The sequence below is a fragment of the Acomys minous genome (genome assembly GCF_964271855.1).
Source record: "Acomys minous genome assembly, chromosome: 14".
Classification (NCBI taxonomy): domain Eukaryota; kingdom Metazoa; phylum Chordata; class Mammalia; order Rodentia; family Muridae; genus Acomys; species Acomys minous.
Window position 1 is genome coordinate 14,206,581 of NC_140496.1, and position 18,263 is coordinate 14,224,843.

Here is an 18,263-nt window from a genome sequence, read left to right on the forward strand (position 1 = left end):
CCGATCTACCTGAATTGGGGAGCTCTAGGCTCAATAAGAGACCCTGTCTCCGGTAACTAAACAAAGAAATGAATGAATGAATAATGGTAAAGAGTAAAAGAGGAAGGTACTGCAGGAAGCTCTGGTATCCATGAACACGCATGGAAACACACACACAGACAGAAGAGAGAGGCAGGTAAGGGAGGAGGAGGAAGAAGAGGAGGAGGAGGGGGAGGGGCGTGTGAAGAGAGCAGAGGCAATCTGGAGAAAGCAGGAGGCATTTGGGGATGTCTATGGAGAAACACTATTTTCATGACCTTTGTCACTCAGATGGATCCAGCTTGCTTGTTTTCTAGAGGTTGCTGTATTTGACATGACTTTTCAGTTCTGTTAGGAGTTTGTTATCTACTCAGGAGAGAGCAAGCTGAGCTGTGCAGAAGAACAGAAAAGAAAGAACCTGACTGGGAAACGATGAGTAAACTGCCCAAGGAAGGAGCCAAGTGCTGCTGGCTGAGGGTGCGGGCCTTGCAGCTTGGAGGAGGCAAGAGGGTGACAATGACCTTTAGTATTTATCTCCTCACATTCCAAAGGTGCTGGCTGTTCCTCTGGTCAGATCAAAAAGGCCCGCAAAACTGAAGCTGCTGTTTTGGGAAGTGGGAGGGTGCATTAATGCCTGCACGAAACATCTCCAGCTCTGACTGCAAGGTTGACTCAGAGGGTATGACAAAACCCCCAGATGGAGCAATTTCAGTGAGTTTTTCTGGGAGGATAAAAAGAATCCAATTACAAAATCACTCAGACCAATCATAGGAACGGTGGGCTTAATAGCTCTCCATTAGCTGACTGAACTAGGATAGCAGAGATAAATGAAAAAGCAATTCTCTTTGATCCTAGGCAAGGACTGCTTTTCTTCTCTCACCAAGGACGATGAGTAACTGTTCTGGGAGGAAAGAGGGAGCTATGGAGAATGTAGTGAGAGAGTCTCACCAGAGTTCACACAAATTCCGGACACAGGCTATCTGCATGGGGTAGGGCACTGCTCATTGTGTGTCAGTTTCCTAGAGAAAAAGCTGCATCTTCAGAAACAACAGCAGCAGCAGCAGCAGCAATAACAACAACAACAACAAAAATCAGCCTTACCTTGAGAGAAATGTGGCTCAGAGGATCTAGTCTTGGATGAAGACAACTAATGTATCAGTGTTGTTTTCCCTCTCCAGGGTCTTGTGTTTATGACAGGGCAATGAATCACAGGAACATAAAGAGGGACAGAACGGATCCTGGAGACAGACACACCCTGACTCAAATAAGCTCTCTGGGTGGTTATTATTTATTTATTTTGGAGTGCTGAGATTAAAATTCAAGGTCTCATATATGCTGAGCAAGCATTCTACCATTGGCCTAAGCTTCATCTGTAGAGAAGATCTTGATCAAATTTATTCGCTTCTTGGATCCCAGTTCTTCACCTGGTGTCATAGAGATAGCTACAGAATGCTTAAAATAGTGTCTGTAACAGACGGAAAGGTTCCCACGAGGGTTGATATGATATGAATAATGATATAATAATAATAATAATAATAATAATAATAATAATAATAATAATATAAATAATATATGAATGATATAAAAGAAATGATGATAGCATCCTTATGTTGTCTCCAAACAGTGAGAATATGACTCTGGCAGAGTAGACACAAAATAGATGTATAATATGGTTGCTTCGGGGGCACTGGGAGCAAAGAGAGTGACAGGAAAGGGTCATGATTAAAAGGGCAAAAGAGGAAAACTATATTCTGAGCACCCATATAACACCTCATAGGAAACACTTCCAACTATCTGAAGATCGAGGAGAGATGGTTGGAGGCTGGTGCATAAAAAGGAAAATGGGAACAAAGTCATGGAGATACAGTTTCTTCCCAAATTCTGTGGCTGATACACAGGGCCTGGGGGATGCCTGAGTGAGTGCTTCAAGAATAACAGCTATCAGAGGGAGCCCCAGGGTTCTCTCAGACAGCCCTGGCCTCCTGCTCTTGGTGGAGCCAGAGGTCAATAGGCAGAAAATTACAGTGCATCCTTAGGGGTCAAAGTCCTACATTTCCCAGCCTAGATAAGGTAGTTATTAGAGAGCAGGAAAGAAACTCTGGGTCCCATGATAACACAGTTTGTTAACCAGAAATACAACTCACTGAAACCATATTGCCACTGGGCGCTCATTCAGTCTTTATTCAAAGACCCAACAGCTGCAGGGGTTGGAAGAGAGTACCTTTCTTGTTGGGGAAAAATTCTACGTAGACCTAGGTTTCTCACTGATGACAGAGGGAAACTTAAAGCTGCATCAGGAGTGGCCACTGGCTCTGTTACAATAACCGTATTTATTTCCTGCAGAGCCAATCATTTATCTATCCTGTGAATACTTATTGAATGTGTATATTAACCAAACCCATACTTGGCAAATAATCATTGGTTGGTGATCTTAGAGTTTCTAAGATTACTAAAGAAGTATGAAAGACTTTAGTCTATATTATTTAATAACTTTAAAATAAGAGATGTAAAATCCTAAAATTGAATAAGCAGGGCTGTCATTCCAGCCCTCTCACTGGTCTTCAACTTTTTCTGGTTGGAGAGTCTCCCCTAACCAGGCATGGTGGCACGCACATGCAATCCCAATACTCAGGAAGTTAAGAACTGTGAGTCTGAAGCCAGCCTGGGCTACATAGAGAGTTCAAGGCCAATCTGTACCATCTAGTAAGAATCTGACTCAGAAAACACAGAGGAGCTGGGGAGAGGATGGAGAGGAATTGCCTATCCACTGTGGTGGCTGATGTTATTATCAGTCCAGTGTAGTTCTTTTTCTTTTTAAAAATTATTTTTATTTTTCGAGATTATGATTACATCACTTCCCCATTCTATTTCCTCCCTCTAATCTTCCTGTGTACCCTTACGTATTCTTTTTCAAATTCATAGTCTCTTTTTAAAATTAGTTGCATGCACGTGTGGTTCTCATATGTATCTTTTGGTCACTGTTCTCTACTAATTTTGGAGTATCTATTCCCCTCCCCACAACACACTCACATACAGGATACGCACACATAAACATTCACGCAAGTGTGTCTGCATGTCAACACTCTGTCTGTCTGCCTGCCTGTCTGTCTGTCTGTCTGTCTGTCTGTCTGTCTGTCTGTCTCTCTCTCTCTCTCTCTCTCTCTCTCTCTCTCTCTCACACACACACACACACACACACAAACACTTACACACACATACACACACACACAACATATTCCAAGTGGGCTGTTAACCACACAGTTGTATTATTTTAGGCCAGTGTAGGAGAGAACAAGACAAATTCAGACAGTCTAAGTTCTTTATTCCTTTCAGGACTAGGGGGAGAGAGAGAGAGAGAGAGAGAGAGAGAGAGAGAGAGAGAGAGAGAGAGAGAGAGAGAGAGAGAGAAATCTAAAACCTTCCAAGCAATGACCAACCAAATTCTTTCCCTGAACATCAGAAGAAAAACATTTGTTGATTTCCTGAGACTTACTAAGCCCCCGCACAAGGCAGCCGAAGTTAGAGGTTGACACCTCTGCCAGTCTCAAGATGGAAATGCATTGTAGGCGCTCTCTCGGGAAAATGGATACTATGAATGATACGAGGGGAGAGAGTGAGCAGAGATGACAAGAGCAGGGACCTGTCACAGTGGCCAGCATAGATGAGACAAAGACAGAGGTCAGGGAAAAAAAAAAAACAGGCTGCTCTTCCCTCCGAAGATTCCTAAGCTTGGTTTAGGTCCTGGCGTACAGCAGGGGCACAATATGTCTGGGTCCCACTTCTGCCCTTTCTTCGGGGAATCAATCTTAGCACATCCTGCCTAGGCTACTCTTGATGTTAGGGTATTGCAATACTTTGGGGAGTCATGTGGGGTCTAAATGGTGGGCTCCCACCAGAAAACCTTATTAGGGAGGGGCTAGGAAAGCAGCTCAATGGCAAAGCACTTTTCAAGTTTGCACAACGTCCCAGGTTCTATCCCTTGCACGACACACAGGAAGTTTTAAGGACTACTGAGGGACTCTCTGATGTATTTCTTTGCATCTCTTCCACACCAGTAATATCTTTTGGACACATAAGATGTGCCACAAAAAAAATCATTAATTCAAACACCAACGTCATTGCTAGGAATTTTAAGTGCACTATCAGTCTGTGTACTTGTTTATGTGTGGGTGTATTATGGATGTGAGCGTGAGAGCATGTGTTAGTGCATGTGTGAATAGATAGCCACATCTGTGCTTCTGTGTGAGGAAACTGGAAATCCACCTTGGGTACCAGTGCCCAGGAGTTATCCACTTAGTTTCATGTTTTGTGTTATTCTATTTTCTCCTTGTTTGAGACAGAGTCTCTCTTGGAAGACAGAGTCTCTGGAACCTTGGCCTCATCAAATAGGCTGCAGTAGTTGGCCATCAAGCCTTGAGGATCTACCTGTCTCTACCTCATTAATGCTGAGGTTGCAGGTGTACGCTGCCACACCCAGCTGCTTATGGGGGAGCTGGGGACTGAATTCCTGTTCTCTCACTTGGGCTTGCAAGTGCTTTACCAACTGAATGATTCCCCAAGTCCCTGTTATCTAATTTTATCCTTACACAAAAAGTGATATCCCATTGGTACTATTATATGTATATTGCATATGAGCAAATTGAGGCTTCAAAGGAACCCGTCCTCATCCCTTAGTTGCACAAGTTTCTAAAGATGATCAGAATCAGGATTTACATTCGGGCCCAAGGTACGAGTCCTTACGTTTCCCTGCCTAGGGGGAGAATTATCTTGCATTAAAGCTCTGGGAACCACTCTCATTTAGAGAAGTCGAGAGTAACAGGACCCGGAGCTTTAGGTGCAAAAGTGCTATTTGGCGTGCCACGCTCCCAGCCAGTGCTGCGAATAAGATGAGATGAAGGAAGAGTCAGGGGTCACTGGCAAAAGAAGATTAAAGGCAGAAGCTGACTGCATGCTCTTATGAAGAAAATATCACATTCAAAGATGGAACTGTGCCTTCCTCGGGAGCACGGATGCTGTCTCCTGAGCCTTCAGACATAAAACGCACTCATTTCAATGCCATGACTCCAGCCAATTTCCTGTATGAGATCACACACAGAGGAGCTAATTTGAGATTACATGCCTGCTGCCCTTTCCTATGAAGAGTCTCTTCTGGCTTCTAATTAAAGTTTTTCTTCTATGGCAAATGCCAAGATGTCAAAGGATTCATCTTAGGACAGAGACGTGTCAGGGACTTGGGGGGTGTAGTTTCCCTGTGCCTGCGTGAGCTTTGTTGCTAGCATTGGATGTCATTGATGGACCCAAAAGTCATTGGATTTGGAATCCTTTGAACTACAATGAACCAAACTCTCAAGGGTTGGTTATCCATGCACACCTGACAGGCAGAGAAGCCCCGCTGCTACCCATGGATGCTGTGGAAGGACCGGTATGATGGTAGTCCTAGAGCAATGTCATAGAGAATAGAATGGCTTCCTCCCAAACCTAGAAACGAGAATCAAAAGCCAGCTTCCTGCTGCCGATGTGGTTCAGAACCAAGAGGCATCCATTCGAACCTGAGAAGTCTAAGGAAGGAAAATTGCCTTTATTGAGCACCTACTATGGGCAAGGTATTTTGAAAGCTGCCATAGTTTGACTGTGGAACGTCTCCCCAGAGGCTCGTGTGTTTGAACACTTGGTCCCAGCTGACAGAGCTGTGTGGGAAGGCTGTAGAACCTTCAGGAGCTGGAGCCTCGAAGGGAAAAAATAATGGGTGGAGGGCCTGGGGGCGGGCTTTGAGGTTTTGTATCACATGCTCACTTCCTGTTCATCCTCTCTTTGCCCACCGCCGACGCAACATGGCCAGCTGGCCTCCGGATCCTACCACCACGCATTCCCCACCGTGACAGAAGGTACCCTCTCAAACTGTAAGCCAGAAAAACATGTCTTCCTTATTTTTCCTTGTCAGGTATTTTATCGCAGTAATGAAGAAATGGATGTAAAACAAGGGCTCTCATAGACTCTTCCAATTTGCGCAATACCAAAATCAGGCATTGTTACTAGGATGGGTTGAAAGTGCTGTTTGCTTAGGATCAAACAGCTGCAGTGAGGTAGAGTTAGGGTCAGGTCTCAGATCCACAAGAGTTTTTCAATATTTGCACCTAACTTCTGAGTCCCCGGTTCATCTCCTGGAAAACATGGTTGTTAATTCCTGAGCTACCCATTGTTCCAGGATAGGGCAGACAGGTTTCAAAAAACAAAACAAAACAAAACAAAACAAAAACCAATGTGCCTAATGAGCGTTGATCCCACAAGGATGCTGCATGTTGGGGACACGGTGGGCACTATTGTTTGTCATCATTCCTCATGCCCATCATGAGGTACCTTTGGTTTCTGTCTGGTGTCTCTCTAACTGAGCTCTGGCTGCTGTGGGAACCTACTACAAGCTCATGCTCTGACACACGTGACTAACAAAAAGCAAAGCAAAATACTAAGTCATGGCTGCCTATAACCAAAACCTAAGCATTTTGTAAGGGCAAGACTGATTCTTGCCCAACCTGCTTTCCTACCAAAGAGGGTTGACCACCGTCTCCAGCTACACCTTCTAAAGGAGAATGAATGAACTGATAGTTTCTCCATTCATCCCAGAGACTCGAGGATGCTACACATGTGCTCTACCACTGGGATACATTCCAGGTTCAGAACAGGCTCTTTCTGAGCGGGCTCATTGTTTTTCTTCCAGCTCTTCCTTCAGGTACTGTCTCTTGGTCCCTCACTTCTTTCAATCCCTTCACCTCAGCTCCAAGAGACTCTAAGGATCTACCTGCTACCAGAACGTAATCACATCGAGGACATCGGTGACTCTTTAGCACTTTAAAACATTCTAAATGGCATTGTTAAGCTAATTGAAACTTACTTCATTTTTTATCTTAGTAGAACTGTTTCCACTTGGGTGGCTCCCACTCCACAAAAACATATTACTACTACAAATGTTTCATTTCTCAGTCTCGTTTGCCCTGCTCTGCAAATTTTTCCGGTTACTGCTTCTGTTACTGGGGCTATGTGTTGACGGTCATTGCTGTTGCTATCATCATGGAAAAATTCAGAGGAAGAAAAGAATATATGTGACAGGGAGAGAGGAGGGAAGGAGAAAAGGAATAGCCGAGTGTCTCTATTGAACCAAGAATAAAATAGTCTCAAAAGGGATGAAAGGATCCCTGTAGTCAAAATAATGAGGGTAAACATGTGATAGAAGAGCCATGTGTTTAGGTTAAATATTAAATGTCTCCCATAGGTTCGTGTGTTTAAACATGTCATCTCCAGCTGTTGGGGGTATGTTGGGAAGTTTTGGAACCACTGGGGCCTGTGCATGGCTGGTGGAGGTGGGTCACTGGGGCTAGGTTTCTCAAGATTATAACCTGACCTCATTTCTAAGCTCCCTGCTTCCTGGTCCACTACTTTTGAGCCAGCAACAGCTGTGAGCTCCTACCGCCATGGACTCAGCTTCCCCAGCCACCATGCCTGGCCAGCTGTGGACTGGCCAGCTGTGGTGGACTGTTTTTTTCCCAACTGTGAGCCAAAGTAAACCTCTCTTCCTTTAGGTTGCTTTTGCCAGACATTTGGTCACAGTGATGATAAAAAAGATAGATGCCGCTTTTCTGTTCCTTCCTATTCAAGTTGCCGGAATGTCTAAACTGGATCTGATCGCACATATTTAAACTCTGGAAGGCTGAAGCAGGGGGATTGCAAGTTCTAGTCCAGCCTGGGATGCCTAATGAGACCATGTCTCAAGACAGAACAAAACAAAATGAACAAAAACTTTGCATTCTATTACTGGGCAAACAGGAGCCATCACTGTTCCCAGCTCTCGTTAGCAAGGATATAGGTAATAAGTGAACGCAGACTTGAGGAGAACAACCCCTGAGCTAGCACTTGTGTCTGCTCATTACCAAAGTAGACTCAATTATGACTCAGCACCAAGCCACCTTTCTCATATCCGACCCTGCTACTCAACACCGGGTCATTCAGAACACTGTAGCCCAATGCCCATGCCAGAGCACCTTCCGAGTTGGGCACTGGAAGTTCTCTGAGCATAATTTTTCAGTTTTATGAACAGCTGTGTCATTGGACCTCCCAGACTCCATTTTCTTACTTGAACAAACTCAGAGCATGTCATTGGCTGTATTTCATCCCATCAAGCTCATTAGTGGCAGTTTAATGCTATACTGATTCAGGACATCTTGTCTTCAATCTGTCAGTGTTTGCAATGTGGCCAGTTAATCAAAGGAAGCAAAGGAAAGAATTCTACTACCTTGAGTGGATGCGAGATTTTATCGGCACGAGTATTCTTTGTCAACAGTCCTGGTAACTTTATCCTTAATGTATCTTATACCTCAGAAGTGCAGAGGAAATGGAGGTGACACAAATACAAATGGGCATCTGGGGGCAGACATTATATAGTTGTATCTTGAATCAATAGAAGTCATCCACTGTGCTTTTTCTGTGTTACCCATCACTGGGTCTGCCTACCTTTCTGTGACTCTTTTGTGTTCTCTCTCTCTCTCTCTCTCTCTCTCTCTCTCTCTCTCTCTCTCTCTCTCTCTCATTATAATTTCCTATTCTCTTGCTCCCAACTGTAAGGAATACAGGAACAATATGGACTTGGATTACACACACACACACACACACACACACACACACACACACACACACACACAATCTTGTGCACTCAATTTCTGCACTCTTCCTCTGTCTCTTACATACTATCATGATATATTAGAATTCTACCCATCTGCTGGCTTGCTTCTGGTGTGGCCTGCCCTCAGCCCATTTTTAGATCCTCCAATGGGGCCATAACTAGCCAGAACCATTTTTCATCCAATTGGTCCCCTTCCAGAAGTTTCATACGGCCTCCTGCTGTAAATCACTCTGGGAAAATAAATGTCCCCTATCCATTAGTGACTTTCTGCCACAAGCCAATTTGAGCCACAAACTAGACAAAGCTTGTTAATGGCCACTTAAATACATTCCTACAGCCCAACTTAGAGACCTTCAGGCAGCCTCAAACCTTACCAGCTCCTGTTCAAAAGACTTGATGGCAAAAAGGTTATAGGTCATCAGACCCTTGTCAGGTAGGGGAAACACACACCCTTGTTTGTCTAGCATCCTTCCAATTTGCCCCTGCTATCCCAGTGTCATTAGCAACCATTTTACTTTCAAAACCATTGAAGCTTGAATGATAAGACTCTATAAGGTAGTGATGGCAACCAAAAATAATGATTTAGATAGTAAGTCATTTATTAACCATTAGTTGTATATAAAGGTCTTATGTGTTTTACCTCGTTTCAACTTCAGTTCAATACTAATAAAAGAGGCATCACCATTCTCTCCATTTTATAGACCAGTCCACTGAGGCTTAGGGTAGCTAATCAGCAATGCCAAGCAAAGAGTGAGATGGTACTTCATCAAGATGCCCCTGGGGATGTTGACTACTCATAATTCCCAGGAGAACTGTGTTTTATTGTATGAGATTTATTGTATTGTATTGTTTGAGAAAGCCTGTGCTCCTATTAACAGCCCAGCCAGTGGCCAAGCGGCTTACCCTGTTCCTTGCTCTTGGGAGGAACTGACTCTGCAGAAGGATCCAATTGAGTGCTCTTTCTCCCTCCCTCCCTCCCTCCCTCCCTCCCTCCCTCCCTCCCTCACTATCTCTCTCTCTCTCTCTCTCTCTCTCTCTCTCTCTCCCCTAGAAGGTCTTCCTCAGTAAACTGCTTGCACGAGGCTCCCTGAAACAGTCTCTGGTTCAAGAAGCCCAGCCCGTGGTGTCCAGGTAGCAAGGAAAGGGACAAGTTAGAACTCAAGATGGTCCTTTTGATACCACTACGAGGTTCATTTTCTTCTATGTATTTCACAGATAAACCCGAGGAAGCTTGGAGAAAGTGAAGCAAGCCCATCAAGGTCACACAAAAGCAAGAGTAAAGGCTCAAACCTATACCCACATCCATCTTTTTTCAAAGGCCACACACACATATGTACTCACACATGCTCACACACACACACATACTCATTTCCTACTTGGGCACTTAAGCCTACTGTTACACAGCCCACTCAGTGCAGACTTTGTGAAATAAGTTTCCCATCAGCTGGGAATTTTTTTTTTTTTGGAGGACAGAACCCTCTGTCCTTCCTATTCTACATCACTCTCGTTTTGAGCTGCACTTAAACACACATGTAATTTCCAGAGAAGCCATATTACTCTGGGAATCACCAAAGATCGTCCCCTTAGCCATCCATTAGAGGAACAATGGGCCCATAAGTATAAAGAAACAAAGGACACAAGCACAGATGTCACAGTCTAGAGAGGCAAGTCACATTCATGGTATTTCTGAGGGTCACAAAATGGGAATAAAAGGGAAGAAGTAGAAGCCCCAGAGAAGACGCAAATACCCACCCAAACCACTGGCTGTGTGATTTTTTTTTTTTTTTGACAAATCATCCAATGTCCTCAATACTCAAGTTGTTCTGTAAGAAAAATACCTGCCCAATGAATCCACATATTAGAGGGTAAATGAGATAAAATACTCCCCCTTTTTCCTGATTTTTTCTTGCCCACTTTTATAATTACAGAGTCAAGGGCTTGAACCTTTTTCCTATGTCTGACTAATACTAATTCAGATGTACTATGCTCTGTTTCCAAGCAAAAAGGACAGCCTCTTTGATGATAAAAGGTTTTCATTAAAAACAGAAAGCAGATAAAAGGAGGACCTTCAGCCACAAGGCCTCAGTTGATTCATAAAAACATGGAATGAGTCATGGTGCCTCTCAAGGCAGAAACTTATAATCAATGGGACTCTTTGGTCAGCCAATCCAAGACCAGTGGAGGGTGACAGGCTCAGTAGTCCATCTCCACAAGCTATTCCAATGCTGCCTTGCAAACTGATTAATTCTGCTTCTCAGTTGGTGAGAGGAAAACTCAGTCCGGAGCTCTTTACCAAACTATATTCCTGATATAGACCAGGTCTGTGTGGCTTTCTGACTAAGCAGGCTTTCTGTAGTGCTATGGTGGTGGTGGTGGTGGTGGTGGTGGTGGTGGTGGTGTGTGTGTATGTATGTGTGTGTGTGTGTGTGTGTGTGTGTGTGTGTGTGTGTGGTGTAGTCAGTGTATGAGTGTGTGTGGGTAATAGTGGTGGTGGTATGGAGTGTGTGTGTGTGGTGTGGTGTGGTGTGGTGTGTGTGGTGTGTGGTCTGTGTATAAGTGTGGGTGTGTATGTGTGTGTGGGTGTGTGTGTGGTGTTAGTGGTGTGGTATAGTATGTGTGTGTTCATGTGTATGACTCCAATAAAGAGCAGGATTGTGTGGCAAGCTCTGCAAATCACCTCTTTGCTTTTCTCCTGAGATTGTTTCAAAATGTCTCTGCTCCTATAGGCATTTTATGGCAGTTTGCACAAGGCTACTGAATTCAGAATCTGGGAGACACACACTTATTTATACTGCAGATGAAGGTCTCCTTTTTTGAAATCACATCCCTAACAGTTATTCTTGGAATGTGTCCTCAAGAATCCTAGACCCCTCAATCTTCAGTGTGAATGAAAATTCATAAATCACACACACACACACACACACACACACACACACACACACACACACACACAGGTATATAGTAGTTTTGATGAGGCAGTTAAGGAAAGGAATTCAGTCATACATGGTTTTAATTATACCAGGTAGATGGTCTTCTATCAACAGGTAAAGACAAATGACAACTCCATAACCCCCCTCAACACACCCCTCCATCACCACTCACTTAGAATACGCAGTGTGCCAACTGTGCTGGATGCTGTGTGATTTATTGGTGAAAGAGGTAGGTGAGACCCCTGCCTGCTGGATTCAATCACCCTGGCTTTGTAAGGGTTAATGAAAAGACCAGTCCAGTAACCCCAGATTGGCCAAAGCTGTTTCTCTTATCCTGAATTCCTCCCCTCACTGGAGAAACCTCCAAACACCCTTTAAAGCTAAGTAGGACCAGTCTCCTATGCGAAGAGCTAACCATGGATCGTCATTGCTCCCACCAGCTGCCTCCTAATAGCAAATAAAACCTGCCCACTGCCAAGGTGGTAAAGGGACTTTTTTCCTGCCTTAAGATTAGGTTGCAGATTCTGAGTTTCTTTCCAGATCTGTCCTAGGAGGTTTGAGCCAGCTGCTATTTCTAAGAAGTAGGGGTACCAGGGGCTTAGGAGATCCAGCCAACAACCCCTGTAAGATTCAGTTACTGTAGAATGTTGGGTCCAATGAGCATCTCCATCACTCCTCACTCCATTTGACTTCAGGGACCTGGTGATGTAGTGCCCGCAGGCAGAGAAAAGCTTTCTCGCTTACAGGATGCTGGGGAATCCCGGCTGGTCTAGGTACATTTCCTCAGGAAGAATGGGGATAGAGGGCCTTTTAGAGTGTGGGCTCCTTCTAAAGCCAGCTCAGGACTTCCTAAGGACCATACCACAGCAGCTTTCCCATCCACCAAGAAAGCAGAAGACAGATGCGGTGCTGAGGGGGAGGGGTGGGGTGGCGGGGTGGGGGAGGGGGAGGGGGGAGTGCAGGCTGCATCCCTGGCCTCACCTTTTACCTAGCTTAGCGGCTGAGGATTTAACCCTCTTGATTCTCAGTTCCTTTCCTTGCGTAAGCCTCTCGGGAAGGAAATTTACAAGGGAGTGTAACCCCATCGTGTCCTCAGCCCCATCTGGACGCATAGAGGTGAAAAAAGAGATCAAGTGTCAAGTCCTAGTCAGGACACTTACAGGCAGACACTTGACAGATCACTCATTCCCTCTGAGCTTCTGTTTTCTCACCTCTAAACCTGGGCGCCTGACTTGCTGGGACTCAGGAAGTATTATATGGGATCGCATATGTAAAACTAAAAAAAAAAAACCCACCGTATTTTAATCCACGCTAATGATTAAGTCCCACCTTTAAGTCCCTCCCAGTGTTGGCAGCTGAGTTGTCCTACCAGAGGGGCAACGCAATATTCCAGACCTCAAGTCCTGGGTGCCACTATCCTTCCTGTCACCCTACATCTGGTATAAGGAGGAGAAGGGCCATCTCTAAGCATCCTCCCCAGGATCCCCTGGCTTGAGCTGCCCTGGAGGCGACAAGAGCCAAGTGTAGATGCGGAGAGGGTACCCACTGACTATGGGTACTGGGTACCTGGTCAGCATTCCCAATCTAGGCTCTCCCACCCACTGCCTGAGCGCCCAGCGCGCAAAAGAGAGAAAAACCAAAAAGTCGTGGATACTGGACCAGGCTTTGACGCGGATCTTGAGCTCGCCGTCCTGTGGCTCTGGCATGGCCTTTCTGGAGAGCTTCAGCTTGTTCAGCCCACCGAAGCCGACCAGCACCACGGCGCGCATCTCCTGGGCATCCCCGAGGCGGTGGGAGCCGTCGCCACCCTCAGTAGGCTCCTTGCTGGTCTCCTTCTCGATCATCTGCTCTGTTTCTTCCGCCTTCTCTATGCCTTCCTTGGCCATGGCGCGCGAGGGGACGCGGGGCGCACAAGCTGCGGCTGTGAATGGGGTCGGGGCTGCTCTCCCGCGGGTTCCTCCTGTTGAATGTGGGATGCTCTTCAGTGCAATGGCTGCAACCTCTGTGAGCGGAGCCGCGGTCCACCGCCTCCACCGTAATCCTCAGAGGAGCAGCGCCCTCGGTCCCCTCCCCCATTTCCTCCAGATCCAAGCCAAACCTCAAGCCCACTTTTTGTAAGGATCCCAAATCAGGCTCTTGGTCGCGAGCTTAAAAACAGATTTTCCCAAGACTCCTGATTAAAAGACGCCAGGAGCAGCCTCCTGGATACCCCAATCCATCACGTGGGCTCAATACTTGGGTATATACGGCACAGACGCTGGCGCCTTGAAATGGACAGAGATGAATGTCTAGGCCTGGAGGATGCTGCCTCCAGACAAGATTGCCTCCTCTCCTGCGGGTAGGCACTGGTGGGAGGGATAGCTGGGAAATTGGGCTGTTTCCCATCTGCCGGTTCTGAGTACAGCGGCAGGGAGGTGCGGGAAGTTAAAGATCCATCCCACTACGACTCTGAAGAACCAGAGCCAGTCTTTATCCTCTGGCACTCTTTGTCAACCAGAATGCTCTTCCTGGACTTTTGTGGCTTTCTGACAGCTAGTTCTCAGGACCAGTGCTTTTTCTATCAGAAAGGCTCCAGAAAAATTCGATCCCAGAATCTAGGTCTGATTGCTGGGACCTTCAGAAGACAAGTACCTTCTGGCCAACAGGAGCATGTGCACACGTGTACACACACACACACACACACACACACACACACACACACTCCCTCTCCCTCACACAACACTCTCTCTTTCATGCACACTCTCATTCTTTCACATATGCACACACACATACACACAGATATTTTCACACATACACTCAAACACTCACTCACATATACACTCAAACACATACACACACACACCACACAAACACAACACCTGCCTTTTGTTTTGCAAGCTTATAGGAAAAAAAAAAGCATACTTTCTCCAGCAGCATATGATGACACATATGCATAACCAGGAAGCTGAGGTAGGAGAGAAACCCTGTCTCAAAGAGCCTAAATAAGAATTAAAAAGTGTCAGGCATAGAGGTGCAATGCCCCTTCCAACACTCAAGGGGCAGAGGCAGATGAGTCTCTGTGAAGCTGAAGGTAGCCTGGACTACACAGTGAGTTCCCGAGGCTGGCCAGGGCTACATAGTGAGATCCTGTCTCAAAATAAAAATAAAAAATGAGAAAAACAACCGTTGCAATCCAATCACATCCATCACATAGTAAATTCTAACTCTTAAAAAAGGTCATCTGTGCTTCCTTAAAAGGTGAGGCAGGAGTTGCCATGTGCAGTTTAAGGAAAGAGCTAGAATTTCTCAGTAGGTGCATGTTTTAGTTCAAGCAACTCCTATCCTTGAGATCTCAGGTGAACTGTACTCTCCCTGAGGCCCCAGTACCCATACCCATTGCCCTAGCTAGGTCCCTGTTGCTGTGATGTAACGACAGATCCAAAGCAACTTGGAGAAGAAAGGATTTATTCCTCCCCTTACTCTTCCAGGTAACTGTCTACTTCTGACGAAAGTCGGGACAGGACCTCAAACCACACAGGAACCTGGAGGCAGGAGCTGATGCATGCAAAAGCCATGGAGGGGTGCTGCTTACTCACTTGCTTCACGTGACTTGCTCAGCCCACTTTCTTAATAGAACCCAGGACCACCAGCCCAGCTTTGGCACTACCCACAATGGGCTGGAATTTCCTCCATCAGTCATTAATTTAAAAAAAAAATGCCTTACAGCTGCATTTTATGGAGGCGTTTCCACAGTTGAGGTTCTCTACTTTCAGTTAGCTCTAGTTTGTGTCACACCGACATAAAACTACCCGACACATCCACAAAACAATGGGCACATTCCATTTGCGTTCTGCATTGTATGAAGTGCTTTGATGGCTTTGCTCAGAGGTTGTGAAGATCTCACTAAGTGAGATGCTGGGGCACAATGATCTCAGGAGCATAGCAAAATGACCCTGTAACCATCTCTCCTCCTCCCGTTCTTCCTGTGGCCTTGTTTTGGCCTTTGCCTGGAAAAAATCATTGTGGCCCCCAATCTTAACTCAGGACTCTTCACCTGTTGTGCCCTTGACCTTGGATGTTCAGCCTACCACCTTTATCGGGGTTACTTCCTAATTCACTGTCACCCAGAGCATTAATTTCTTCTGCAAAGTTCACTAAACCACTCGGGGTTCTTCACCGTTAAAGTGCCCATGGGTTTGTAACTGTACTATAACTCCTTTGGCAATGTCTGGTTCCTTTGCCCAACTTAAACTTCAGGTGGGCAGGAGCCATGCTACTTTTATTCAACCTTGCTTCCCTGCACATAGCTCATGTCTGGTCCAGAGTCAAACATGATTGTTGGATGAACAATTGAGCCACTGAAAGCAGATGCTTCTGTGGAATCCTGGGGTCAGGTGGGGTGGATCTATAAGCTCATCTTATGGGGTTGGATGAATTCTCAGGGAGGAGGGGATATGTGAGCCAGCTCTGCTGTCCAAGAAGATTCCAGGCCCCCCTGAGGCACATACAAAGGTGACAACAGGTAAAGGTGATCTCCAGAGAATGCTCATCTGTTCCGTGAGCCACAGTCCCTGCAGAGGAAGTGGACGAAAGTAACATTTGAGGCCGGTCTCTAAAATATGATTTTTAAAATTAAATCTATGGAGATGATGGGCACCCTTTAAAGCTTTAAATAAACAACAACAACAACAACAACAACAACAACAATAACAACAAGGGACCAGAATTGCCAGAGCTGCATTTTGGGGATATATTGTTGGCAATAAGTGGGTGGTGAATGAGACAATGGAGCCCCTGGACTAATGGTGGCCAATTAAAATGAATGCACAGCAGACGAAAATGATACAGATGACAGGGGTATCTCCTGAGGCAATAGTTATTCAGGGGGCGGGGGAGGACAAAAGATGGCAGAACAGAAGATCCCCTCCAGTGAATTGAACTTTATCTTAAACCCAATTAAGAAGCCTGTTCACTTGTGAGAAAGTATCTCTAGGCAGGATTCAGCCCTGGAACAAGAGTTCTTGTGCCCATGGTTTATATTGGAGGCCGTCCCAGGAAGCTTTGGTTATGAATGAGGAAAATGAGACAGAAAAATGATAGAAGTCAATACAAGATGCATTTAAGAGCAGATTACCACAATGGATAGATGGCGTTAAAACCATAGGAGACCTTTGGGATACATTGTGGATGAAATAAATCCCAGAGTTGTCTCATTCAAGAAGCGGGGAAATTGCTATTTATTCACCACCCTCTGTGTCTGATTGGCCAGGAGCTGTGCTTGCAAGTGTCTTCTCTATCCCGCCCTAGGTCTCTAGCAGGGAGATTCCCCAGGCTGAGAGTTTACGCTGCTCTCCGTGAGAGGCTGTCATTTCTGCACATGGGGTTGTGAGTCGTGAGTAGAGGTGGCTTCGGTGTTGATGACATAGCAATATATGGTCTTGTGCTGGCTGGGTCGACTATTCTTAGACATTGCATATGATATAAGGTTTGACTATTGGAATAACCTCATGAGGTAAGAATGACCATTTCCACCACACAGAAAGGAAATGGAGTCTTAAGCGAGTTGGAATAGCTAAATGCCTTGGTTCTTTCGGGTAAGACAGAGAACTGACTCAAGATTCATGCCCTCAGCGTCTCACCATTCGTCCTTGTTGAGCTCAGGTCAGATCAGGTCTCCCCTGATGAACGTTATTCAGTGGGGTTTTAAGACGTGTCTCCTACTTTCCTTGACTTCCAATACCTCTATTTCATCAAGGCCCTTTGTATGGTTTCTAAGTAGTTTCCTTTGGCACAAGGGAAGTAAATCTGTTTTGTAGTCCACACTGCATATTTAGGAGACGCTGTTTGTCTTATGTAGTGTATTAAACTATAGCGTAATTATTCCCTACAAGTGAATCTTCTGGCTGCTAAGAAACCACAGATTGTAACTGGTAGGCAGCTGATTACCACAACAACCGAGAGGGGACACACCACAATTTGAGCTACATGGAGAAGAATACTGTCCTCTGAGTCCTATATAGCACTATAAATAAGCATTTATAACGCTCTTCTCTAGTAGAATGCGGCAAGAGCTATGCCGGCATGTCTCCACAGAACACAAGTCAGCTTTTATTTATTATAAAATGGGTTATTCGGTCATTTTCTTAGTGCTTCCCTTGTAAAGTACCTTACCATAAAGGGCAATGTCAGACACTGGCATTGTACCACTGTTGGTACAGCGGGGCATTGCGGCTCGGCTTTAGCTCTGAACTATCAATGGCTCCAGGGAAGAGCACTATGTATGTGTTCATGAGTGAGTGCGTATATACATGTGTGCATGTGGGGTGTGTGTGTGTGTGTGTGTGTGTGTGTGTGTGTGTGTGTGTGTGTGTGTAATAGAGAAAAGGGGGGAAAGAGAGAGGGAGAAAGGGAAGGGGAAAGAGAAGGAGGGAGGAAATGGAGGCGGGAGGGAAGGATAGATGGGGAGAGAATTTAAGTTGATTTAGAGAGGACAGTGTCAGGTTACATCTAACAGTCTAGTCCAGTTGACGTATACTGATTTAGATTGGGCTGCCCAGAAAAAAATTTTCTTTTTATTATTATTTTTTATTAATTTATTCATATTACATCTCAATGGTTATCTCCTCCCTGTATCCTCCCATTCCTCCCTCCCTCCCATTTTCCCC

At 45.4% G+C, this 18,263-nt stretch overlaps 1 protein-coding gene across 1 annotated transcript in view; it reads right to left on the reverse strand.

The window, feature by feature from the left end:
- VAT1L (vesicle amine transport 1 like) overlaps positions 1-13,626 on the reverse strand; it is a 166,206-nt gene extending 152,580 nt beyond the window's left edge. Inside the window, exon 1 of the mRNA XM_084757885.1 lies at positions 13,279-13,626. Within this exon, the coding sequence (XP_084614011.1) occupies positions 13,279-13,505 (227 nt within the window). The 5' untranslated portion in view covers positions 13,506-13,626. The remainder of the gene's footprint in view (positions 1-13,278) is intronic.
- Between the last annotated feature and the right edge of the window lie 4,637 nt (positions 13,627-18,263).